Source organism: Macaca fascicularis, chromosome 5 (genome assembly GCF_037993035.2).
Source record: "Macaca fascicularis isolate 582-1 chromosome 5, T2T-MFA8v1.1".
NCBI classification, from domain to species: Eukaryota; Metazoa; Chordata; class Mammalia; order Primates; family Cercopithecidae; genus Macaca; species Macaca fascicularis.
The window spans coordinates 127,308,721-127,336,195 of NC_088379.1; the positions used below are offsets into that span (position 1 = coordinate 127,308,721).

General features: G+C 35.4%; 1 protein-coding gene across 16 annotated transcripts in view; it reads left to right on the top strand.

Moving 5' to 3' along the window:
- Positions 1-27,475, top strand: part of BLTP1 (bridge-like lipid transfer protein family member 1) — a 211,191-nt gene that overhangs the window by 79,443 nt on the left and 104,273 nt on the right. For all 16 annotated transcript variants that reach the window (XM_015450796.3, XM_045392845.2, XM_045392844.2 and 13 more), the window contains exons 26-40: positions 483-763; positions 5,476-5,726; positions 8,293-8,551; positions 9,704-10,541; positions 13,496-13,566; positions 14,340-14,513; positions 15,491-15,611; positions 16,620-16,766; positions 17,152-17,279; positions 17,625-17,824; positions 20,278-20,475; positions 21,152-21,363; positions 24,957-25,108; positions 25,565-25,715; positions 25,886-26,038. In XM_015450796.3, the coding sequence (XP_015306282.3) occupies positions 483-763; positions 5,476-5,726; positions 8,293-8,551; positions 9,704-10,541; positions 13,496-13,566; positions 14,340-14,513; positions 15,491-15,611; positions 16,620-16,766; positions 17,152-17,279; positions 17,625-17,824; positions 20,278-20,475; positions 21,152-21,363; positions 24,957-25,108; positions 25,565-25,715; positions 25,886-26,038 (3,336 nt within the window). The remainder of the gene's footprint in view (positions 1-482; positions 764-5,475; positions 5,727-8,292; positions 8,552-9,703; positions 10,542-13,495; positions 13,567-14,339; positions 14,514-15,490; positions 15,612-16,619; positions 16,767-17,151; positions 17,280-17,624; positions 17,825-20,277; positions 20,476-21,151; positions 21,364-24,956; positions 25,109-25,564; positions 25,716-25,885; positions 26,039-27,475) is intronic.

Below are 27,475 nucleotides of genomic sequence, written 5' to 3' on the forward strand. Positions count from 1 at the left end.
AACATTGTTTTATGGCAGGGATATAAAATAGTAGGTTGCTTTTATATCGGGGATGTAAACTGGTAGTGCTTTTAAATGATGTGATTTTTGAATGTCTTTAGGATTCATACATTTATATTTTCTGCCTGGCTCCTGAAAACATTTGTTTCCCACTCTTTTATGGATTGTAGTTTAAAATCAAGCCTTGTTAAGTTTCTATGATTTCATCATTTACTTCTTTTGTTCGCCTGTGGACTTCTGCTTTTTTCCTTTTATCCTCTTTTTAAAAAATTGCCTATTTTTGTTTTTATTTTGTTTAACTTTTTCTGTTCCCTTCTTGTCCCTTTCCCATTTTTTTCCTTTTTTATTTCTTTTTCCTGTATTTTCTCCTTCCATTTATGTTTTACTCTATTTGAAATGATCACCTATTCAGTAGTTTTGGCTAAGCTACTTAAAAATACAGAAATTACACTTTTGTTTCGTTTTCTTCATTCAATTTTTAGATGGGTGCAATTCGAGTTGCAAACTGTAATCTCCACAATCAATCAGTTGGGGAAGGAATCAGTGCTGCAATTCAGGATTTTCAAGTGAGACAGTACATTGAGCAATTAAATAATTGTAGAATTGGACTTCAGCCTGCAGTGCTACGGAGGGCCTATTGGCTTGAAGCTGGGTCAGCCAATTTAGGACTTATTACTGTTGATATTGCTTTGGCTGCTGACCATCATTCTAAACATGAGGCACAAAGACATTTCTTAGAAACTCATGATGCCAGAACTAAGAGGTAAGTGAAAATTTTAAGAATGGCAGTAGTCTCCTGTTCAGATGAAAATAACTAGATAATTATAGAGGAAATTCTACTGAGAGAATAGACTAAGAATATTTTAAATAAAGACCTAATATAATTGTGCTGCTGCACCTCAATGAATATATAAGGACCTAATATCTAAGTAAATATATATCTTGTCTCTGGTGATGGTATAGTTGTTGGAAGTAACATTATTTTCTGATGTGTTTCTAAGTCTATACCATGTATGCCAACAGTGAAACAAGTTTAAGTTACGGTCCCCAAATAACATTTTGTAAAGCACTACATTTTCTCTCTTACCACAGCTCTCCACTTTCAAGTCATCATTAATTCCTAGAAATCACAGTACTACTACCGTCTACTGTATAAAACTCCTTTTATGGGCCTTCAGAACTGCAAGGAAGATTAAGAGTACTCAGGCCTATTTCCTTGGTCCTTAGGAAATTATTATATATGATTTTAAAAGTTGCCAGCGCCTCTTACTGAATCACTTCCATTTAAAATGACAGTATGACTTTTTCCATCCCCATCTTCCCCATTGTATATTTAATATATGCTAATTCTAAAAATATAGGAAACTATTAAGAAACAAAAGAAAATAATGATCATAACCCTACCACATGAAATTTTATCTCCAGGATTTTGCTGTATTTTTTTAATGCTTGAAATCATCCTGTATATACAGTTTAAAATTCTGCATGTTTGTATTAAACTTATATCCCAAGCATCTGGCCACATGATTAAACATTTTATAAAGATCCTTTTTAAAAAATGATAATACATTACCAAAAAGACACAACATGTTTTATTTAGCCATTGCCCTTATATTAAATATTTAGATTGTTTCTAAATTTTCCATTACAAATGATAGAGGAACATTTTTGCACATAAAATATTTTCCCATGCTTTCTGGCTGTTTCCTTTAGATAATTTCCTGGAAGGGAGGATGAATGAGTTGAAAACTAAGACTTTTCATATGCATTCCCAAATTACTTGCCAGAAATTATTTCAGTTTATATCCCCAATGGCTTTTTAGCTAGTCCCTGTCACCCTGCACCATTACTACCTTTTGAGCATTTTCTGATAAGTGAAAGATGGCATCTCTTTATTTTGCATTTATACATTTCTGAAATTAATACTTTAAAAACCACATTTGTTAGCTGTTTCGATTTCTTCACTTGTGAATTGAATGTTTATATTCTGTGTACACTTATTTACTGGGGTCTTGGTGGTTTTCAATTTTTAAGAGCTCTTTATAGATGATCACCCTTTTTGTGATCTCTGTTGCTAGCATTTTACAGTTTTATCTTTTAATTTTGTTTTTATTTTCATATATGACTTTAATTTTATACATTCAGATATATCAGTTACTAATTTGAGAAAGCCATTCTTTTCCTAGTAATCAATAGCATCTGTTATTATTTTTTTCTTTTCCTTTTTCTGGTTAACATATAAAACTCGAATCCCTCTGGATTTTATATGGGGTACATGTGTATATTATTTTAGGTAAGGAGATAAATCACTTTTTCTGCAAATACCTATTCAAATACAGAGGGAAAAATTTACACCTAATACATATTCATTTCTCTGTTTCACAAAATGTTTATTGTCATCTGTTAACTTTCCCAGAAGAACTTGAGAACCATTTTTCTGGTTAAAAAAAATCTGTTGAGATTTTTATTGATATTACATTAATTTTTTAAATTAATTGAGGAAGATTTGACATATATCTGAGTATGAAAGCTCATATATGAAGAATATTGTGTAAAATAAATTGGATTTCTTTGTTATTTATTGCTCAGGAAGCCACTTAGTGTGAAACAAATGCCTGTTTTTGATTAGGTTAGGTGGTAGAGCAAGGTGGTAATGGAACTGAGGAGGTTGCTTCAGGTGACTCAAGTTGCTCCAAGTAGCTCATTTAGGTTGGTTACAGTGCTGTAGTTTGTCAAAAATTGTGAAGAGTCTGGGGTTTTTATCTTTCTTACAAGGTAACAAGTTAGCTGTTACAATTTCATGGATGCTGGCAAAATACACAAAACTTCTGATCAGAGACTATATTACAGCAAAAGTGGTAGCCAGTCACGTGTTGGCGGGTTGGTTCCCTGTACCCACCAAGTAGAGTTGTCAGATAAAATACAGGATGCCCAGTTAAATTTCACTTTAAGGTAAACAACAAAACACATTTTAGTGTAAGTTTGCCCCACATATTGCATAGAACAAACTTATTTTTGTTTGTATTTTATTCGCTAAATCTAGCAACTCTGTCCCTGAGTCCTAGAGGGGATAACGTAGTCCCAGCTACTCGGGAGGCTGAGGCGGGAGAATCTCTGGAACCCAGGAGACAGAGGTTGCAGTGAGCCAAGATTGCACCACTGTGCTCCAGCTTGGGAGACAGAGCAAGATTCAGTCTCGGGAGGAAAAAAAAAAAAAGGCCCATCATGATGAATATGTGCATAAAGTAGATTACGTTGAAGAAGAGGAACAGTGAACTTGGGGAGTCTTACTATTTTTATAGTAAGTGGAAGCAAGCCTACTCTTTCCAGAGAGAAGGATTACCTCAACCCTCAAGGCTGCTTGCTCCAAACACAACCCTGTGAAATACGCTGGACAGAGTTTGCATTCATGGCATCCCCAGCAGGAACATACAGGGATTCCTAGGATTCATGACGATTTGCTCTCCCCACATGGTAACTCATTGACTTGCAGCTTTGGCTGCCTTTGTGCATGTTGGATTCCCAGGAGTTTTAGAGAAAAGTATATTCATTTCTGATATTACTGGAAAAGCTACTGGATACATAGACAATTAGTTCCGTTAGATTAATGTTTTTTAAAAATATGGCTCCCAAACCACTAGCATCAACATCTCCTTGGAACTTATTACAAATATACATAATCAGGCCTTCCCAGACCTCAATCAGAAACTCTGGAGGTGAAGCCCAGCCACTCTATAGTTCAACAAGCCATTCAGTTGATTCTAATACAAGCTAACGTTTGACAACTAGTGCATTGGATTATGCAAAGATAGGAAAGGAGAGCTAATGTTTATTGTGTAACTTCTGTAGTCCAGATTTTGCATCAGGTGCTTTACATGTGTTACGCTATTTTATCCTCACAATGATCTTATTAGATGTATCATACCATCATTTTGCAGATGAGGAAACAGGCTTAGAGATGTTGACTTGTCTGAAGTTCTAGGGTTAGTAAGTGGCACAGCTAGAATTTCAAGTCAGGTTTAGAGGACCCAAAGTCATGCATTCTACCAAGCTTTTGCTGTGGAAATGAAGTAAAAAACTGTCTATTATGTGTATAAGTTCTTTTATTTTGATGGTGTTTTAAGATATCTTTGCTGCTTGACTTAATACTTTAAAATACAGAAGTGATTTGAAATGAGTAACATCTGACCAAAGTAACCTTAAGCTGTCCCTCATCTTAAGGCCTACTCATACATTTTTCCTTCTGTCTTCTCTAGATAGATGTTCCACTTCTGAGTTGTTTCATCTCATCTTTAATGTCTCAAATGTTACTTTTTAAAAGATTCTCCCTATTTTCTTTGTTACAACATCGTGTATACCTCATAGCACTTGATACAATTTATTATTTGCTGTTATTTCCTTGTTGTTTATCTTTGCTTCTGTATTGTAAACTTCATATGGATAAGACCATCTCAGTGTTGCTTAGCATGACACTAGGCACTTAATAGATATGTTCAAGAAATATAAGTTAATGAATGTAAAATGAAGGTGATGATACCTATTCTGTCTCCCTGTGCGGGTCTTGAGAATCCAAGGAGACAATACATGTAAAAATGCTTAGAAAAATAGACTGTAAACGTGAGAGGATTTTATTAAAGTAAAAAAAAGGAATAAAGATATATCTCACAGATTTCTATTACATAATTTTTTTTTTTTTTTTTTTTGAGACGAGTCTTGCTCTGTCACCCAGGCTGGAGTGCAGTGGCGCGATCTCGGCTCACTGCAAGCTCCGCTTCCCGGGTTCTCGCCATTCTCCTGCCTCAGCCCTATTTTTTAAGAAAGGAGGGGAGTTAATAAATACTGACAGATCTGTGAGTCACTTATACAGAACCCGAAGTTTACATACATTTTTAATACTTTATTTGGAGTCCTTATTAGAAAGGAGTAGACCTGGATATTATTTTTCTCTAAAATATGGAGTAGTTCATTATTTTAATTTTATTGAGAAATAATGTCTTCGTTGCTCCATATTTATAATTTTTTAGTGTTTTAAATTTGCATTGTGAAATAGGCTCTGAGATGCTAAAGGTAATGAGCTATCAAGCATAATCTATACTAATGGTTTTTTTGGATTAATGTCTTAAAATTTTAGTTTTTTTGAGAATGTTTACTACATTGTAAAACTGGACTTAAATGTCTGATTTTTATATTTGCTGTTTTTTAATGCTTTGGGCTTTTTAATGTATGCCATATCTCTATTATTATTGATTCTGGTAATTTCCATCTCACTTGCTCTGGTAAGACTATATGTTTTTAGAAAGGCAAATGATTAAAAAACACACACACACACACACAGAGTAGTAATAAACCTTTGTGTTTACTTTGTCATTTAAAAATATTTACAATTAACTTTAATTATCTATCAAAAAGTTTTTCATTTCTTAATGATTTGTTTTTTATGTTGTTGTTTTTTCTTTTCTTTTGGGTTCTGTTTAGGTTGTGGTTTTTGTGGCCAGATGATATCCTGAAGAATAAGAAGTGTAGAAACAAATGTGGTTGTCTTGGTGGCTGCAGATTCTTTGGTGGCACGGTAACTGGCCTAGATTTCTTCAAACTTGAAGAGTTGACACCTTCCAGTAGCTCTGCATTTTCAAGCACAAGTGCAGAGTCTGATATGTATTATGGACAGTCTCTGCTACAGCCTGGAGAATGGATAATTACTAAAGAAATTCCCAAAATTATAGATGGTAATAAAATGTTTCGTCACTTGTGCTAGTTGTTTATTTTCTTCATCACTATGCCATTCTGAGAGAAATTCAGTGTTAACTCTGTTCAACTCAATTTATTTTGTGTAATGTTATGAGTAGGGTTTAGTATAATCCACCTTTGTTTTGCACATGACTTAACTAAAGCCAGATAAAAGTAGTGATTGTTTCAGAGTTACACAGGGCAGAAGTAGGTCTGCTATTCAGATCTTCTGTTGTTGACGTGGGTGACTTTCCTCATGGAGTTTATTCTAAATATTTCCTTACATATTGTTATTTTCCTGTAACACAGCATCCAGATAAATACTTAGGAATAGCTGTGCTTCAAGGTAACAGTTGTTTTACCAGCTTGCTTTTATACGAAAACTTTTGAATAGTAATATTTATACTATTGGCCCCCATGTTACCAATTATTTTTGCAAAATAGTTTCCTTATCAGTAAAATTAAACATGTCAAGAAAAGAACTCTGGTCTTAGAATCTTTAGCATAACTCTGCAAATACATCAGTTTGGTATGAGCAGTGAAGAGTGACTTTAAGTGTATTATATTTAGATTTACCTAGAGTCTTTTCTCCAGAGACTTCAGAAACAGATTTTCCTCTGGATTTTTTTAGTTGTGTATTCCTGTGATTCAGTGCAATATTTACTGCTTAAGTTGCCATGCTGTGAAGATGTTAAAAGCAGAAAAGTCTTGATACTTCATGAATATTTAGCCATTTCCCCTTAATTAATTTAAAAATATTAATTTACCTCTGCCTTTTATCAGTAGACAAAAAAAGATAGGAAAGAGTTTACCTTTAAGAGTTTATCAGATTGCTTTCCCATGTATAGAAGCTCTTAGAGGAAACAAACAGGTGGACTACATATGCTAAATTCCTGTTTAAATGATTTTTTACTGAGTAGTATATGTGTGAACAAGTTATTTTAAGGTACTTTGGTAGGTTTGCTAGCATGAGAGCAGATTATCTTATAAAATCAGCAAATACCAAAACTTCCTGGCATTTAAGTGATAAGATAGATTGTAATAATTTAGCTGTCTTATATAACTTTTTTATGTTTGAATAATGTTCATTTTTAAAGGTTTACACTGGCATTTTCTCATTTAATCCCTAAGCTACCATGTAAAGTGGATATTATCCTTGTTTCATAGTAAGGAAACTGAGGCCTATCACTGAGACTGAGTTGCATGAAGTGATACAGCCAGGTATGGCCGAGAGAAAACTAGAATCAGGGCCTTTGAAGCCACCTTGTTGTTCTCTCTACTGTGCTATAACTGGCGTTAATTATAAAGATTGCTTGATTTTCAAAGATTAACCATCACAAACTCAAGAAAGAATATTTGCAGGGAATTTATACATGATGTGAAAGGAGGAAAATAGTAAATTCTCTTCCTAACATTGAAAAAAGTAAAATTCTAATAATGTATAATAGGAAGCGTCTGTATCTCTTGGTGATTCTCAGTGAACACTGTGTTCCTGTATCACTTAGAAGTGAATCAAGACCATTTTTTCTTTTGACTTTCATTGCTCTGTTTTACATTTGTGGTACTAGAAGTAAATATAATATTTTAGGTTTACAACTCTTACCCCTTGAATGCCGCTAGAACCGCATCCTCTTCACAGAGGTGTTTTCTCCATTAGTGGGTTTACTTTTTTTGGCTAAAACTGGGATGGTAGGAGGAGAGGGGAGGTTGAGCAAGATTTATTTTTTTGGATCTAGGCAGCTATAGAATTCTCTTTTTATTTCCCCCAGCCCCTCAATTTATGTAACACATCACAGAGCTCTTTATGAAACTCTGAAACAGTGGTGCTTCACTCTGATCCTAAAGTCGTTATTTATTCACAAAATCATGTATTGAGTGCCTTCTGTGTATGAGGCATTGTTCTAGGCACTGGAGGTACATCAGTGAATGAAAAATGATACAGTCCCTGTCAACATTGAACTTTTAGAGCAAAAGGGGGGAAATGCTTAAAATAAGTAAATCCAAGTAGAAGATATGTGGTGTTCTTTGTACTGTTCTTGAAAGTTTTGTGTAAGTTTGAAATTTTTCCAATAAAAGATTTAAAAAGAAAAATTCACTGTTTATGGGCCTGGGAGCTATACTTATGTAGATATATTTCTAAAATGTTTAACAAATTGCTATATGAAATTAGTCACTCGTTATTTTTACATGCCTGTAATCCCAGCACTTTGGGAGCCTGAGGAGGGCAGATCACGAGGTCAAGAGATCAAGACCATCCTGGCCAACATGGTGAAACCCTTTCTCTACTAAAAATTCAAAAATTAGCTGGGTGTGGTGGTACACACCTGTAGTCCCAGCTACTCAGGAGGCTGAGGCAGGAGAATCTCTTGAACTCGGGAGGCAGAGGTTGCAGTGAGCCAAGATTGTGCCACTGCACTCCATGCTGGTGACAGAGTGAGACTCCATCTCAAAAAAAGAAAAAAAAAAAGAAAAGATTGTACTTAAAAATGGAATAGATTGCCATGGTTTTTTATAAACTGCTTTTGAGTTTTGTGTGTTCACTTAACCCACCTTTTGTTTGTTTAGGTAATGTGAATGCCATGAAGAGGAAAGAATGGGAAAATAAATCAGTGGGAATAGAAGTAGAGAGAAAAACTCAGCACCTTAGTCTTCAAGTACCATTACGATCTCATAGTTCATCCTCTTCCTCAGAAGAGAACAGTAGTTCTAGTGCTGCACAGCCTTTGTTGGCTGGTGAAAAGGAAAGTCCCTCATCTGTTGCTGATGACCATTTGGTTCAAAAAGAGTTCATGCATGGGACAAAAAGGGATGATGGCCAAGCAAGGTCAGTATTCACTTAGATTTAGAAGCCTGATCATAAATAGGATTATAATTGTTTAAAATTCTGGCAAGAAAAACTTCTTCCCTCCCCATTCCCCCACTTTAGAAAATTGTTTCTTGTATATCTGAACATATTTTGAAATGTCAATTTGCTGTTGTCTGATTATAAAAGTCATTCATTCCAGATATGAGGAAAGTACAAGAAAGTATAATGAAAGTGGAAGTTTCTTGTCATCCCACCACTCAGAGTGAATCACTGTTAACATTCAGATATTATCCTTCTAGTCTAATGGATACTTTTTGTTCCTCCTCTTGGCACCTTAATAGTTGGCCCCTCCCTTCTTGAATCACAGTTTCTTCTTGGTTTGATAGCACATTTCAGAATTTCCTCCCACTTCCTTGGCTATTCCTTCTCAGTCTCCATTGTCCTGTCCTCCATTTCTTCCTCCTTTATTTTTTCTCTTTCTTTTATAGCCTGCCCTTTGTTGAACATTCTCTCCTTTTTCTCCACTTATTCTATATTATTTCCCTAGGGAGTCTCAATAACTGTTTGGTTTCAGTTATGTTCTCTAACATCTTTTAAATGTAAAACTCCAGCCAAAACCTTTGTTCCTAAGGCCTAGCTACCTTCTTGATATATCTACTTGGATATGTCATGGAGACTTCAAACTCAACATATTAAAAATGGCCTTATTCCTATCATTCTTAACTTGTTCTGCTTTAGAAAATGGCACTACTACATCAGTTACTAAAGTCAGAAATACTGGGGTTATGTATAACTTCTTCCTCCAGTTTCCTTTAATCAAAGGCCCCTGGTATATTTTGTTGGACAAGTTTTTAAAGGATGTGAAAGAAAAAAAAACTTTATAAATGCATTAGTGTCCATGGATTATGGTTTAGATTACATTCTGGGGTTTCTTTCAGTTTTTATTGTGTTTTAAGCTACCTCAAAAATTTTTGGAACTAATGAGGGGTATGAACACATACTGTACTGTTTTGCTACTTTGGGTATTTTATTATAAAATTGTAGATTTTCTTTTATTTGTAAAGTACATGATTAAAATTACCAAAAGGATTTTTATTGATATTTCTTTTTATGCTTAGAGTAAATTTTATGATGTATAGAAAATGGTAATAGCTTTTCTTTCTATTTTAGTATCCCTACAGAAATTTCAGGAAACAGCCCTGTGTCTCCTAATACTCAGGATAAGTCAGTAGGTCAGTCTCCTCTTAGATCTCCCTTGAAACGACAAGCCTCTGTCTGTTCCACCCGTCTTGGAAGTACTAAGAGTCTTACTGCTGCTTTCTATGGGGACAAGCAGCCTGTAACAGTTGGAGTCCAGTTTAGTAGTGATGTCTCTCGAAGTGATGAGAATGTACTAGACTCACCAAAGCAGAGGAGAAGTTTTGGTTCATTCCCATATACACCATCTGCAGACTCTAATTCATTTCATCAGTATCGATCAATGGATTCCAGCATGTCAATGGCTGATAGTGAAGCCTACTTTTCTGCTGCTGAGGAATTTGAGCCCATTAGCAGTGATGAAGGCCCTGGAACTTACCCAGGTAGAAAAAAGAAGAAAAAGCAAACCCAGCAGATTGACTACAGTAGGGGTTCCATATATCACAGTGTAGAAGGACCACTGACTGGACACGGAGAAAGCCTTCAGGATTCCCGAACTCTACCATTCAAAACTCATCCTTCTCAGGCTTCATTTGTTTCTGCGTTAGGTGGAGAAGATGATGTTATAGAGCATCTATATATTGTAGAAGGTGAGAAAACAGTGGAGAGTGAACAGATTACTCCACAACAACCTGTGATGAATTGTTATCAGACTTACCTTACTCAGTTCCAGGTAATTAATTGGTCAGTTAAGCACCCATCCAACAAAAGAACCTCTAAATCCTCATTGCATCGTCCACTTGATCTGGATACACCAACCAGTGAAGAAAGTTCATCATCATTTGAACAGCTTTCTGTTCCAACTTTTAAGGTATAAACCAAATCATTAGTTTCCATCGATATATTTATTTAGAAAAATAGATTTTTAAGAAATTATTTCATAATTACTCTCATTTTTTTAGCTACCTTTCTGAGAGATAGACTTTCTGAAGCCATGGCTTTATGTATGATAGGTCACAGAGTTATTGATGAATATTAGAAATTTAAGTAAATTAAATTGAGAAATGGTTTATAGTTGATTGTCACTGCATTAATCTAATCAACACATATTCTTGTCTGCGTTATACTCTAAGATTAGGATAGGCTGGATGTGGTGGCTCATGCCTGTAATCCCAGTACTTTGGGAGGCTGAGGCAGGCAGATCATGAGGTCAGGAGATCGAGACCATCCTGGCTAACATGGTTAAACCCCATCTCTACTGAAAATACAAAATATTAGCCGGGCATGGTGGCGGGCACCTGTAGTTCCAGCTACTCGGGAGGCTGAGGCAGGAGAATGGCCTGAACCTGGGAGGCGGAGCTTGCAGTGAGCCGAGATCGTGCTACTGCATTCCAGCCTGGGTGGCAGAGCGACACTCCATCTCGGGGGGAAAAAAAAAAAAAGATTTGGATCAGCTCTTTCTGAATTCATATTTTCTGTGTCTTAAAAATAAAATTTTGAAGTTTTTAATGATGTTCTTTTTATTAATTCATCAACTCCTTCCATGCAAAGCCTTCAATGTCCACTTACTTGACATTTGAGTTCTTATAATTCAGTATGAATATGGTTGTTGGGCATTTGTGTAATGTATTCTGAAAATGCATTACAGAATTTTTTAGGTAAGCTAAAAATACCTCAAAATAAATTTAGTGGTTATAGCCAATATGAATACTATACTTATTTGAAGTGTCTAAATACTTATTTAATTATTCATAATTCAGATATTTATTATACAGTATTCTGAACAAGGCATTTGATGTAGAGTGGTGAGGGAAATGGATATGGAGCTTATGGTTTAGAGGTGGAAGACTGACAATTAATAGATAGATAGATCAGTATATAATTACAAATTGAGAAGAGTCTATGATGATAACCAAAGGATACCGGGATAGAGAATAACAAGGGGTGGGGACACCTAGATTGTATTGAGATGAAAGGTCCATCTGAGGAGATAATATTTAGACTGAAATTTGAAGGATGATGAGGAATTGAAGATAGGAGGACCTAGGGGCACTGTATTCCAGGCAGAGGCAACCACCTTCCTAAAGCCCTGAAGAGGGAAAAGAGGTCAGCATGCCTGAGAGATAGTGAGTGGGGAGACTTGCTCATAATGAGGTTAGAGACCTAAACAAAGGTCAGATCATTCAGAGCTTATAGACCATGGCATCAGGAGTTTGAATTTTATTTTAGTTTCATTTATTAACTCTAAAGAGTTTTAAGGAAATATGATATGATCTCATGTACTTTGAACACTAAGTAGAATTGAATTGTCATTAAGCAAGAGAGGAATTGGGGTGATCACTTAGGAGATGTCACAGTAGTCTGTGCAAGAAATGACCAGGGCTTGGATGTAAACTGTATTAGTAAAGATGGGACATGAAACATGGAGTTGAATATTCTCATAGATTATGTAGGCATTTAAATAATACTTATTGAAGGAAGAAGAAACATTAGTGACAGTTGCAAAATTTTGTTTTTAAGGTTGTACTATTTTCTTATCTTGCCCAAAACCAGTTGCCCATGCTAAGATTTCAAAATGTCCTTTTTACTCCATGTGGAAATATGTTGATATATGAATTTTCCAGTGTAAAACTGAATGGCCTTTGTGCAGAATAGTACTTGGGAGGATAGAATTATTTCAGTATTTTAAATAAATCTTTCTAGTTTGATTAGGCAGTCAAATCTCTAGAGAAGACAGGTCAAGGAATTAATATTTTTAGAAAGCTTCAAAAAAAGAACATCAGCCGTTATCAGAAAGACAAAAAAATGACATGTATTGGCGAGGATGCAGAGAAAAGGGAACAATTGTGCACTGTTGGTGGAAATGTAAATTAGTGCAGTCATTATGAAAAACAGTATGGAGATTCCTCAAACAGTTAAAAATAGAATTCCATATGATCCAGCAATCCCACTACTGGATAATATCCATAGGCAATTAATTCAGTTTATTAAAGAGATGTCTGTACTCCCATGTTAATTACAGGACTATTCATAATAGCTAATATATGGAATCAACCTAAATGTTCATCAATGAATGGACAGATAAAGAAAATGTAGTATATACACACAATGAAATACTATTCTGCCATGAAGAAGGAAATCCTGTCATTTGTGACAATAGGATGAATCTGGAGGGCATTATGTTAAGTGAATTAAGTAAGGCACTAAAAGACAAATACCTCATGATTTCACTCATGTGGAATCTAAGCAAGCTCTTACAGATGTAGAGAGTAGAATGGTGGTTACCAGAGGCTTGGGTAGTTAGGGGGGAAAAAAAAGTGACCTGGGAGGTAAGAAAGTTATTTTTTGCCATTAAGTCTAAATAATTGACTAGCATTTATAAAGGTTCAATTTGGTTAGTCAGGTTCATTTATTTATTTTCCATGTTATCATTTATGGATATAAAATATAAGAATAGTTTTTCCTATAGTTTAATGTTTCTGTGACTCTCTTTCCCACTTAAAAGTTGGTTGTGCTAGGAGAAGACTAAAATTAACTTGAGAAAAAACTCAATTTGAAAAGAAACTCTGGAGGAAAGACATTTGAAACACTTGCTTTTAAGTTTCAGTTATAGTCTTTTACCCTCACAACCCTGTTCTGCCATTTATTTGAATCAACAAAGTGAAACTGCCAATTGAATATATTCTTTGATTTGCTCAGTTTGTCAAACGTTTATATCAAATATCTCAAAATCATATTATGTAATTCAGATATTTACATATATCAGTTGATATAAAATTAGAGAAATGTATTAAAAAATCTAGACTATAGTATTTTATATTCTAGGTTATCAAGCAGGGGCTCACAGCTAATTCTTTGCTAGACAGAGGCATGCAACTTTCAGGATCAACTTCAAAGTAAGTAAAAATAACATGCTTTTAAAGTGTATTCCTTGATTATGAGATGGGTAGAGTTTATTCTGAATAATAATCATTCTTTATTTGAGTATGAACTTTATATTAAGAATAAATTACCAAAATAATTCAGCTCTTTTGCCTGTTATGGCTTTGGCTACATTTATAAGTAGTCAGTAGCATTTCTATTAAACATGCTATAACTTGGCATATCAAAATTGGTGACTAATAAGAATTCAGTATCATATTTTTCATAATTTGCAAAAGGTACATCAGGTAAATATATTAAATTTTTTTTCTCATTCGATGTATTAGCCATCTTTGATCAATTAGCATTTTAGTACTTCTTTTGGCCTTTGAAAAGTTTTTGGGACATAAAATGTCAAGTCCAGGCCAGGCACGGTGGCTCACACCTGTAATCCCAGCACTTTGACAGGCCATGGCTGGCAGATCACTTGAGGCCAGGAATTCGAGACCAGCCTGGCCAACATGGTGAAACCCCATCTCTACTAAAAATACAAAAAAAAATTAGGCATGGTGGCTCATGCCTGTGATCCCAGCTACTTGGGAGGAGGAGGTTGCAGTGAGCCGAGATCACACCAATGCACTCCAGCCTAGGTGACAGAGTGAGACTCTGTCTCAAAAACAAAAACAAAAACAAGTCCAATTCCATAAAATTTATGGTTGTAATGAATGCATGTGTTCACACATTAAGGAAGCTCTAACTTCTAATTCATGGTCTTTTTAATGTATGATTTGCTTGTTAAATTGTGTAGTACGCCATATACTCCTTTGGAAAAAAAACTCGCTGATAACACAGATGATGAAACATTAACAGAAGAGTGGACCCTGGATCAACCAGTGTCCCAGACCAGGACAACAGCCATAGTTGAAGTAAAAGGAACTGTTGATATTGTTTTGACTCCCCTGGTGGCTGAAGCTTTAGACAGGTATTGATTTTGTGTAGAAATACAACTATTGCTTTATACAATGATTACTCTGTGATATAAGTATATGTGATACGATATGTTCATATAGAAGATTGTTGATAGTTATAAGTATATGTGATATATGTTCATATAGAAGATTATTGATAGCTATTTTGATTGAATAAAAATGAAAATATGCTTAAAGAGGTCTGTGTTTCAGTTATCATTTGCTACTTTCTCAGCCTAAATAATTACAGTTGTCCCTCCGTATCTGTCGGGTATTGGTTCCAGAACTGCTGTGGATACCAAAATCCACAGATGCTCAAGTCTTGCCATTTGGTGTTGTGGAACCTGCGGATTAAAAAAGCCAACCTTCTGTATTGGTGGGTTCTGCATCCCATGAATACTGTATTTTGAATACTGTATTTTCAGTCTGAGCTTGGTTAAATGTGTGGATTTGGAACCCACAGATGTGAAGAGCTGACTATATATTCAAATTTATTATTATATTGCCATAATATAACAATATTACATATTATATAAAACTGACATGAATAAAAATGAGAATAGAACATAATGGAAGTGGTGTAGAAGCAGTTGGAAAGAGAAAAGGGGTTCAGTGGAGATGAGCTTTCATGAAAATCTTCCTTTTCCTGCAAAAGCCCATAATTTTTCTTTGATAACTTATACTATTAAGATTCTTATGATATGTCATATAAATGAAGAACACAGGAAATATTCTTCAGAAGTTTGTTAAAGAAAAGATCATTGCCCAATGTGGACCACTTCTTCTTGGGGTGAGGGTGGTGATGGTGGGGATAACCTCAGAAATGTTTCCCTTGTATAATTTCTAAATATGTGGCTTAGACATTCTCATTTCAATGTTGAGCGATTGTTGTACATATTCAGATGGTGCTATGTTTCATGATATGTTTACATAAACTAAGTTGTAGGATTAGTGACATTTAAATATTTCATTTACTGTTTTTTCCCCTCAGATATATTGAAGCAATGGTTCATTGTGCTAGTACCCGACATCCAGCTGCAATTGTAGATGATCTTCATGCTAAAGTCCTCAGGGAAGCTGTCCAAAATAGCAAGACTACCTTCTCAGAAAATGTAAGAACTTGTAAATTCAGTGGGCATAGCAAACTGAATATTTATCATGGTTACAGAATATTCAAACTGGAAAAATTTTCTTCACAAGTTAAATCAGAATATTTGGACATGTTCTAAAAGCGTTTATATGTCATTGGCTCCATAAAAGATAGGACATATAACTGTACTGTAGATTGACTAGTAGTAAAAATATTTATTTAAAAAATATATTAAATAGCTTTATTTGTTTTATTTCAGAAGCAGCTTAGTTCCAAGCCTTTTCTAAAGAGCTTTGGCCCTAAGTGAATGAATATTCTTTAGGACTGACACCTTGCTTTTCTAAGACAGCTGGTTATGTTTTGATTTTCCTCTATGATTAGATGACTTGTATCTTAGTATTACTTTTGAGATTTTCCTCATTCACTTCAGTGAATCAAGTCACTACTCTCATTGTGTGATATTCTACTTACATTGTGGTTCTAGCCACGAAACCAGTTGCTTAGCAGTCATATCCCAGTGCTCTTCCAGAGCTTCTCCATTTGATTTTCAAATTTATCTGGATTATACTTGGAGTAGGGACCAGAAGAGAGATGAAAGTGAGACTGATTATTTTAGTTAACTATTTATTTAATATATATTGGCATTTCATGTGATAGAGTAGATGAGTGAAAAAAAGAAATTTGAAAATATTCCTAGCCAAAAAGGGGCCAATTATCAGAAACCAAGTTTGTTTTCAAGCCAGTAGAGTTTAGGGATCTTAAAAAATGCCTATAATTACTGTATAATTTTTTCTGTCTGCTTCTCTATAGGCTGACTTCAATTTAATATGTATTACTTTTCTCAACCCTGATGCTACCAGTCTATTTCCTAGCTTATCGAAGGTTTGGATTTTAAGGTGGGATGTAAAACTAGAATGCAGCTGGCACATAGATGGGCATAGAGGGGCAGCGTGAATAAGTGAGTTGCTGTTGTGGATGACGTGGAAGTTATGAAAAGCTTGTGAAATAATTTCACTTATGATCTTTTTAGTTATCTTCCAAACAAGACGTTAGAGGAACAAAAACTGAGCACCCTACAATAGGAACGACTAACCAAGGACAAGCACAGACAAATGTTATAACGAAGCAAGATAATGTAACAATTAAAGGGCTTCAGACTAATGTTAGCATACCAAAGGTAACAATTTAATATTTAAAAATTTTTTCCTGAAAGAGGAGAGCATTTTGATGGTATTTGTTCTTTTCAGTTACCAACGTGAATCATGGTAGAACAGTGTGTAATATTAAAAGATATATGTTTTATTCCTGTGATCTACTGTAGATTTAATGTAATATAAATAGTTTACTTAAGCAGAATATTAGGTAATAGTAGAATGTTTCACATTCATGCAGTGAAAATGTAATTATGATTATTTTATGAGAATCTGTATTCATAAGCTTCGTCTTCACTGTCAGATACATAGATATGCCATTCTTAACAGTAGTTTTTCATTTTTGTGCATATTTTATGTTTAAGTGATAACTTTTCACTTGTCAGCTCTGAAATTTTGTGTGTGTGTTAGGTAAACTTATGTTTGTTACAAGCCTCAGTGGAAGAATCTCCAACTACAGCTCCTAGTAGGAGTGTGACTCATGTTTCCCTAGTGGCATTGTGTTTTGACAGAATTGCTACACAAGTTCGTATGAATAGGTAAGAAAGACTTTATTAATCTGAGCCATGATTATCTTGCTGGATGTCAAAGCAAGCCTTGATCGTCTTTTATTTTTAATACATTTCTAAGAAGGTAATGTTAAAACTCAAAACTGGTTTTGGAATTTCAAATCTTAATTTATAAATTAGTAACATATTTCTTTAAAAGTTTTTTACTGTTTCTATTCATAGTATCTTTCAGTAAACATTGAAGAATTTTTTACTACTATTGGTGTATAATAGTAGAGTATTTTTTTTTTTTTTAAGTAAACCTTGTAGGTAAAATGTTTTCTCTGAACTGTGTTATTTAAATGTTGAACATTTTACTCTCTTTTTTTCATAAAGAGGTGTGGTTGAAGAGACTTCAAACAATGCAGAACCTGGTAGAACATCAAATTTTGATAGGTATGTTCAGGCCACAAAGATGCAGCCTCAGTCATCTGGATCTCTCAGATCAAATGCTGGAGCAGAAAAAGGCAAAGAAATTGCAGCCAAGTTAAACATTCATCGAGTTCATGGGCAACTTAGGGGTCTTGATACAACAGGTAGGATTCTACAACCAATATGTTTTTTCTTGGCATATATAAATCTAAGATGATTTTTGCAAAGGGGAAGATGGTTTTTTTCCTTTGACTATTGATACAATTTGAATATTCTATAAGAAAGAGAAAGGTATTTCTCCCTGTACTGAACATGTGGTATTTAGCTACTTGTCACTCACATTCTGTACAGAATAGAAAGTAAACTTTGGTAAGAAAGTTAAGTGTTATGGTCCCAAATTAGGAGCTGCTTCTATTTCCCATGTGTTTTTTCCATGCTATTTACTTGCTCATTATAGAACAGAAAGGACAGGCCAGGCGCGGTGCTCATGCCTGTAATCCCAGCACTTTGGGAGGCCGAGATGGGCGGATCACGAGGTCAGGAGATCGAGACCATCCTGGATAACACGGTGAAACCCCGTCTCTGCTAAAAATACAAAAAAAAAAATTAGCCGGGTGCAGTGGCGGACGCCTGTAGTCCCAGCTACACGGGAAGCTGAGGCAGGAGAATGGCGTGAACCTGGGAGGCAGAGCTTGCAATGAGCCGAGATTCACCACTGCACTCCAGCCTGGGCGACTGAGCGAGACTCCGTCTCAAAAAAAAAAAAAAAAAAAAAGAAAAGAACAGAAAGGACGTGATCTTTATAGTCTGTCTTGTTTTTTAAATCATTCTGTTTGTAAAACAGTGTTAAAAAATTAATTATAATATTAATCAAAACCAGAGAGCCTGTAAAATGTAGCAGCAATAAGGTGACACACATTTCTCTTAAAGTCCCTAGTGAGGTAAAAAGAAAGTAGAGCTGTTATACGTCATTTTAATATTTTTGATTCTTATTTAGCACATTTTCTTATTTAGAAACTTAAATGATTTCAGAATGTCAGATTCAATTCAGAAAAAGTTAGATTTATTAATCATATTTGAGATGATTGCTCTGCTGAAATCTTTATGTGGGACTGGTGACCAATCCTGAATAATGAATAAACAAATGAATTCCTTGAATTTGCTTACTGTATTTTATAGGTTCTGAAGTTTCCACGATCCTGTCTGCATTCTGGGTCTGTGTACATGTTTTGATTTTCTCAAGGCTTATTTTTTTCATCCCAGGTATGAGGCTCAAAGCCTTTGACCTGAGGTTTTCAAGGGACTTTTCATGACTGCCTAAGATCTGTCGTCCTAAAACTGGTGAAAAATGTGGTGGCTTGAGTGAAGACACTTTTATCAGCTCTGTAGTTTGCACGGGTAACCAGTTTGCATTGGGTATTACACAGACCATAAGCAGAACCTTATATAATTTTGAAAGGCATTATCATGCAGAAAAAACTCTCATTGAAGACAAAACTCCCAACGAAATTCCAAGTTGGACATTTCTGTAAAAATGTGGCAAAAATGTAGATGTCTTTGTTTATATGTACATTAGTTATTTGCCAAAGGATACTTAATAACCTCATGATATTTGTTACCCTTATAGGGAGGGGAACTTAGAGTGTGGTTGTGGTGTTAGAGGCTTTTCATTGTGTACTTTTTCATAATTTTTTGAACTTTGATACATCTGGATATGTATGGGATTAAAGACAAATACAAAAAAAATTAAATAATGAGAAAACTATAAGAAAATGTAGGTGAATATTCTCTGAATAACACCTTTTAATTATAAATGCAAAGAATGTCATTTCCATATGATGGAATATTATATAGCTATTAAAATTATGTATTTGAAAAAATTTTAATGACCTGAGGAAATTATTTACTGTTGCATGAAAAATAGGAACCAAAGCTGGGTTTGCAAAGTGATCTCTAAAGGGCTAGAAGGCAGTGTACTTCAAATATAAACAAGTTATCCTTGAATGGTAAATTTACATGTGTTTTAAATATTTTTTTTAATTCATTAGCGATAATCAGAGAGAGAAATGAAAAAAGTAAGATAAAGTAAAACTTCTCCCAGGCACTTGGGATGTTAATTTCCACGGTGTATCTGTAAGCCATGGAACCATGACAAGGTCTATGATAAATTGTAGTTATATAAAATATGTTAGTATAAAACAGTCTTTTAGTAAAAGCTATAATTTGCCTAGAAAATAATGTTTTTCCTAACGCTTGGTAATTAATTGAAATTTTTTTTATTTTGTGAGATGATGAAAGTATTTAAAACTACTGTGAATATGAATTATTTAGGATATTTTTAACTTTATATTTTTTAGAGTATCCTGTAATCATTCAGAAACAGATTCATACTATCTTTGAGCAACTTGTTAATCATAAATTCTTCTTTTCTTCCTCTTAGGCAGCATTATTCTAAAAGTTAGCTCATTTGTTTATTTTTTCTATCTTTTCGGCAGAGCACTGAGACATCTTTTAAAGACAACCTGTGTGCCAGATGTCCAATTTTTTTTTTTTTTTTTTTTTTTTAGTGTAAGCTTACATCTTTAAAAATGGTCATTTTGCTCTCTTTTGATAATAGACATTGGGACCTGTGCAATCACTGCTATTCCTTTTGAGAAGTCCAAAGTTTTATTTACTCTTGAAGAGTTGGATGAATTTACTTTTGTGGATGAAACTGATCAGCAAGCTGTTCCAGATATAACTCGAATAGGTCCCAGCCAAGAAAAATGGGGATGGATAATGTTTGAATGTGGACTTGAAAATTTAACCATAAAAGGCAAGTATTTTTTGTTGAATTCTGCTTAAGTTGGGGACAAATTTGCCCTATATTGCAGAAATGTTTTGAACAATCATGGCTTTCAGTAACCTGAATCAACATAATAAAGCAGAAAGTGTGGTATCTGGGATTATTTACCAGGGGTGAGTGCCTCATACCAATTGCTGAAGTGGAGCTTTTCCTCCATTATGTGATTTTAAAACTAGGTAGAGCTTGAAAAAAAAATATGTTTTTCAGAACGAATTCCCAAATAAAATGTAAAGCCACCCAATTTTTTGAAGCTTTGCATCTTGGAAAACTGGATCTTTGATCAGTAGAATTATGCCATATAGGATATAAAAACTGTAAATTCTTTATTCAGTGAAAAATATCTACTTAGATTTATATATGCTTTCTTATATATTATTGAGTAATATCTCAAAAAGGAAGGTTGATATGTGTATAACACTTTTTTTAGGTTTAGTAATATATAAAATAGTAACTACTGTAATAATAGTAGTTGTATATGCCTACAATTACTTACCTGATAATTCAATGATACATTACTTTTATAGATAAGGGCAAAGACTTGGTGAGAAAAAAATAGTCTTTATGAAATTGTATACAGATATTGTAGAGTACAGCATTAAGATACTTTTCCACCATTTATAATAAATACTTTTTTTTATTTTTATAGGAGGAAGACAGTCTGGTGCTGTTTTATATAACAGTTTTGGAATTATGGGTAAAGCTAGTGACACAGAAAGGGGTGGAGTGCTGACATCCAATAATTCTTCTGATTCTCCAACCGGAAGTGGTTATAATACTGATGTCTCTGATGATAATCTTCCATGTGACCGGACAAGCCCTTCCTCAGACTTAAATGGAAATTCTGTTTCAGATGAACAGGTCAGTGACTTTCTAATAACAATAATAATGGTGCTTTAGAAAAATAACAAAGAAAACTATATATGCAATTCAAAATTAGTTTCTGGAGTGTATTTGCCTGTGTTTCCCTATTTTGGATTTATGATATCTACTTAAATGTTAGTCAAAGTATGTTGCTGAATATACTACTGGAATATAATTTCTGAAGTATATCATAGATATATTTATATCCATCATAGTCCTAGCATTATGCTTTGCTCATATTAGATACTTAATAAATATTTGTTGAATTAATAGATTAATAAAATTCAAGAGAAGCCCACCTATAGGTTTTAGAGGATTTTAACAGAAGTCATTTTGTTATTGGTAGTATTTTATGTGAGTTCTAAATATTTTTGTCGGTGTCTGCTTATTTCAGTTAAGAGTTCTGATCAGTATCTTATATTCAACTCACTTTTTATTTTTATTATGGTAGAATTACATGGGTGGTGATGAGTACAGTAACAGCAACAACAAAAATATTCCAAATTTTGTGTTGAAGAAATGTTGTGCCACTAACTGGTGACCTGGGGCAAGTTCCTTACCTTTTCCTAAGTTTCTTTACCTGTAATAGGAGTATGGTCATGATACTGACCTTGCAGTGTTGTGAAGATTGAAGCAGACAATACATATGAAGGGCTTAGCTCAGTATCTAGTACATAATAACGTAGTAACTGTTATTCTAAAACATATGTACATATATTTCTGGTCACTTTGAAAATTAGGCCAATTGGAGAGGAAAAAGTTCCAAAGAAACCACCTTTTAATTAAGTCTAGTATGGGTATCTAGTAATCATGGGTATACTCACCTTTACCCCCCAGATTCCCAGGGATTTATTTTTAAAACATTTGTTTTTATTTAATGTGTAGTTTAATGAGTTTAATCACTGTTTTATTTTGGGGTCTTTGGAAATGTTTGAGGGATGTATTATCACTTTAATTAAGGAAATTTAAAAATACAATAGCTACTCATTGGACAGAAGAGCTGTGACGAGCCTAGCTGTTCTTTTCTTCTCCTTCACCTACTAAAATACTTGACAGAAATTCAAGCATCTTTCTTGATCTCTCAGATCCTACTCTCCTTGCTGAAAGTCCTTGAATTTGCTAACATTATTTTCTTTGGGTTCTCTGACTTTATTGGTCCATTTCCTTATGGAATTTTTTCTTCTTAAATGTAGTGGTCTCCTCAGGTTCTGTTGTTGGCTCTTCCTTTCTTCTTGCTATTTGTCTGCTCCCTGACGAATTTCATTTTCTAGGTCAGTTCCGTAATTTAATGACACTTCTCTTTCCCAATGGCCACACCTTTAGCACCAGCTCTTTACTTGAGCTCCAGAATTGTGTTTAGTGGCCTTTTAGATGTCATCATTTAGTGTTTAGCAGAGTCATGATGCCTCCATTCCAGACCCTAGTTCCTGGACAACATTTCTAGACACACTCTAGGCCAGAAGGGAACCCACTGCATTGAAGGAAAGGACCCAGTCCTGGCAGGATCAATCACCTGCTGACTGAAGAGCCTTTGAGCCCTGAATAGCCAGCAGTAGTACCCAGGTAGTACATCATGGGCCTTGGGTGACACTCTGCGATGTGCTGGTTTAGGTGTGACCTAGCACATTCCTAGCTGTGGTGGCTATAGTGAGAGGTTCTTTCTGCTTGAGAAAAGTGGAGGGAAAAGTAAAGGGAACTTTGTCTTGCGCCTTTGATGCCAGCGTGGCCGCAATATGCAGAGTACTAAGCAGGCTCTTGGGGTCCCTGATTTCAGGACATGGCTCCTGGATGGCATTTCTGGACCTGTCCTGGGTCAGCAGGGAGCCCACTGTCCTGAAGGGTGAGTTTCAGGCCTGACAGCATTCACCACATGCTGACTGAACAGCCCTTGGGCCTTAAGTGAACATCAGTGGTAGTTTAACAGTACTACCCCTGGGCCTGTGATGGTGGTGGCCATGGGGTAAGGATTCTCTGCCTGTGGAAAGGGGAGAGAAGAGTGGGAAGGTCTGTGTCTCATGATATAAGTGCCAGCTTAGGCATGGTAGAATAGAACACCAAGTAGATTTATAAGGTTTTTGTCTCCAGTTGTTGGCTCCTGGATAGTATCTCTAGACCTGCCCAGAGCCTGGGGAACTCACCACCCTGAATGGAAATATACAAGCCTGGTTGGCTTCACCACCTACTGATTGTAGAGCTCTAGGTCTGTGAGCAAATATAGGCAGAAGTCAGGTAGTGGTTACAGCAGGCCCTGGGTGAGACAAAGTGCTATGCTGGTTCAGGTCTAACCCCACACAGTTCCAGTGGTGGTAGCCACAGGGGTGCTTGTGTCACTGCTTTCCCAGCCCCAGGAAGCTCAGCACACAGAGAGAGAGACTCTCTTTGGGAGAAAGTAAGGGAAAATAATAAAAGCCTCTGTCTGGTAATCCAGAGGATCTTCTGGATCTTATCCAACACCACCAAGGTAGTATCTCTATAAGTTGCAAGAACAGTGATACAGGGCTTGGGGTACCCCCTAATGCAGATATAACTCTGCTGGCCAAAAACTTGTAACACCCACGTCCCTTTGAATACCTGAAAAGCCTTCCCAAGAAGGAAGGATGGGTACAAACAAGCCCAGACTGTGAAGACTACAATAAACACCTAACTCTTCAATGCCCAGACATTGATGAATATCCACAAGCATCAAAAACAGCCAGCAAACTACGACCTCACCAAATGAATTAAATAAGGTACCAGGGACTAATCCCGGAGAAATTTCAAGACAGAGAATTCAAAATAACTGTATTGAGGAAACTCAGAGAAATTCAAGGTAACACAGAGAAGGGATTCAGAATCCTATTAGATAAATTTGACAAATAATTAAAAATAATCCAGCAGAAATTCTGGAGCTGAAAAATCCAAGTGACATAGTGAAGAATGCATCAGAGTCTCTTACTAGCAAAATTGTTCAAGCAGAAGAAAGAATTAATGAGCTTAAAGACAGACTGTTTGAAAACACACAGAGGAGACAAAAGAAAAAGGAATGGAAAGGAACAAAGCATGCCTACAAGATATAGAAAATAGCCTCAAAAGGGCAAATCTAAGAGTTACTGGCCTTAAAGAGAAGGTAGAGAAAGAGATGTAGAAAGTTTATTTAAAGGGATAACAACAGAGAACTTCCCAAACCTTGAGAAAGATATCAATATTCAAGTACAAGAAGGTAGAGAATACCAAGCAAATTTAAACCAATTAAGACTACCTCAGGATATTTAATCATTAAACTCCCAAAGGTCAAGCATAAAGAAAGGATCCTAAAAGCAGCAAGAGAAAAGAAACAAATAACGATGGAGCTCTGATATAACTGGAAGCAGATTTTTCAGTGGAATCTTTACAGGTCTGGAGAGAGTTGCAAGACATATTTAAGTGCTGAAGGAAAAACACTTTTCAAAGGATAGTATATCTGGCAAAAATATCCTTCAAACGTAAAGGAGAAGTAAACACTTTCCCAGACTTGATTTGATGAAAAGGTTTTGCACTGAAAACATTAGCCTGTGTGTTAGTGGTTTTAAGGGCTGTATGTTAATAAGTTTTTTGCATTCTGTTTTATATAGGATGAAGGAGTCGAATCTGATGATTTGAAAAAAGATCTACCTCTGATGCCTCCTCCTCCAGATTCATGTAGCATGAAGTTGACCATTAAAGAAATTTGGTTTAGTTTTGCAGCTCCCACCAATGTGAGATCTCACACACATGCATTTTCTAGGTAAAGAGTTTTTAAAATATAGTATTATCCCTTGATGTTTCTTTATTTTAAATAGTATACAATTCTGTTTCATATTTTTTAAAATTACTTTTCTGGTATATATAGTATTAAGGTTGCAACTTTTTTTATCATTCTTACTTCATATGTTTTGTAGACATTAGTCTCACCTTGTTTGACCCAATTTCTTTCATAGTACTTTAGTTTTATTTTTATATGTTCCTCTCCCTTAGACTTTTGTTTACTCTTTTTATCTCTGACAGGCTTTTTTTTTCTTTCTTTTCTAATGTCCAACTTTTTTACATTTCTTAGTTTTGCTTTCATAATTTATCAGTGCTCAAAAAGAAAATAAAGTAATTTTGCCTGAGTAAAACAACCACTAAGTACAGTAGGTATGGGGGATTGTTTGAAATACATATTTTGACACTTGTTTTTATAATTTTTTATTTATGTTAAAAGGCAGCTGAACCTTTTAAGCACTGCAACGCCAGCTGTTGGTGCATGGCTTGTTCCCATTGACCAACTCAAGTCATCCTTAAACAAATTGGAAACTGAGGGAACCTTGAGAATTTGTGCTGTTATGGGATGCATAATGACAGAAGCATTAGAGGTATGTCTTTAAATAAGGTATTATACAAACTTTAGTATTGAAAATGACCCCTTATTGTTAATCATTGTTGGAAAATATCAGACTTACAAGTTCTTAATTACTGAATATCTTTTATTTGTAGGCTCTTTCATACCTATCACTCTAAATCTATTGTTTTTTCTTGATTTTAGAATAAAAGTGTACATTTTCCCCTAAGAAGTAAATACAACAGACTTACAAAAGTTGCTCGCTTTCTCCAAGAAAATCCTTCATGTTTACTATGTAATATACTACACCACTACCTGCACCAGGCAAATTACTCCATCATTGATGATGCTACAATGGTAAGTTACTGAAACTACATTAGTTTTAAGGAATTCTCTATTGTGTTGGTGGACCACTGATACACAGGGTTTGAGATGCATGTGAGAATGGTTAGAAATACAGGTCTATTGGCTAGGCACGGTGGCTCACACCTATAATCCCAGCACTTTGGGAGGCTGGGGCGGGTGCATCATCTGAGACCAAGAGTTCGCGATTGAGCTGGCCAACATGGCAAAACTCTGTCTCTACTAAAAATACAAAAAATTAGCTGGGTATGGTGGCTGGCACCTGTAATCCCAGCTACTCGGGAGACTGAGGCAGGAGAACTGGTTGAACCTGGTAGGCAGAGGCTGCAGCGAACCAAGATCACTCCTTTTCACTCCAGCGTGAGCAACAAGAGCAAAACTCTGTCTCAAAAAAAAAAGAAAAAAAAAAGAAATACGGGTTTATAGACAAAGAGTGTGCTCAGATTCATGATTTGGGAGTTGCTAGCATAAAGGTGTTAGTAGAAGCTGTAGACATGGATGAGATTTCCAGGAATGCTATGTTGAATAAGAAACTGCTCAAGGATGGAATCCTGAAGAATGCCAAAATTAAAGGGGGTGTAGGTCGTTGGATAGGGATACATGGAGTGATGGGAAGGGAAAGAAAGAGGTAGGAGAACCAGGAAAGATTGATGTCTTGGAAGCTAAAGGTATAAAGAGTTTTTAAGCAAGAGAATAATCACCAGAGCCAAATTTCACATACAGTTTGATGAAACAGAGACTAATTGATGATTGAGGGGAGAATATATAATTGCACAAAATAAATACAATCCATCTCTGCCTTTAGAAAAGCAGATAACACATGATGATTAGAGTTTTACAACTTCTAGGATCTCTCTTCTCTTCTTCAAGCTGCTGGCTAATAGGGGACACACAAGAATCTTTAGTCAAATTAGGGACCAATGTATCAGTATTATTAATGGCCAGTCAAGCCATTCATCAGACAAGTCAAGAATCTCTAGTAAGTGTTGGATTTGAAAAAGACACTTAGACCTAAGGCTGGTGTAGTGCTTTTTACTCCCTTCCTGTGAATTGAAGACTGGGAAATCTACAGTGTAAGCCTAACTTGCCTGTGTAGTTATAGGTAGGGAAGCTTGAACAGGGCAGGCGTTTCCCATGGATGGATGCTCTGCCAGATGTGTTTTCCATGTAAGAGGAAGAGGCACAACATGGCCCTCATGTGAGGCTAGGAATGAAAGGACAGGCTAGTGGACTTGGTATTCCTCAGAAAGTAAGCGGGGTGATTCCTGCCCTCTAGTAAATGGTGCTCTTCAATCAAATTAACCATTTCTCCTAAAATGAGGAATGGTAGGAAGCAGGATGAAGAAGAGTTAGGTATTTTTCTCTTTAGGCTAAGGCAAGGTAATTAGACTAAGGTAACAGGAAAAGAGCCAAAAGTTTCTTTCTTATAAT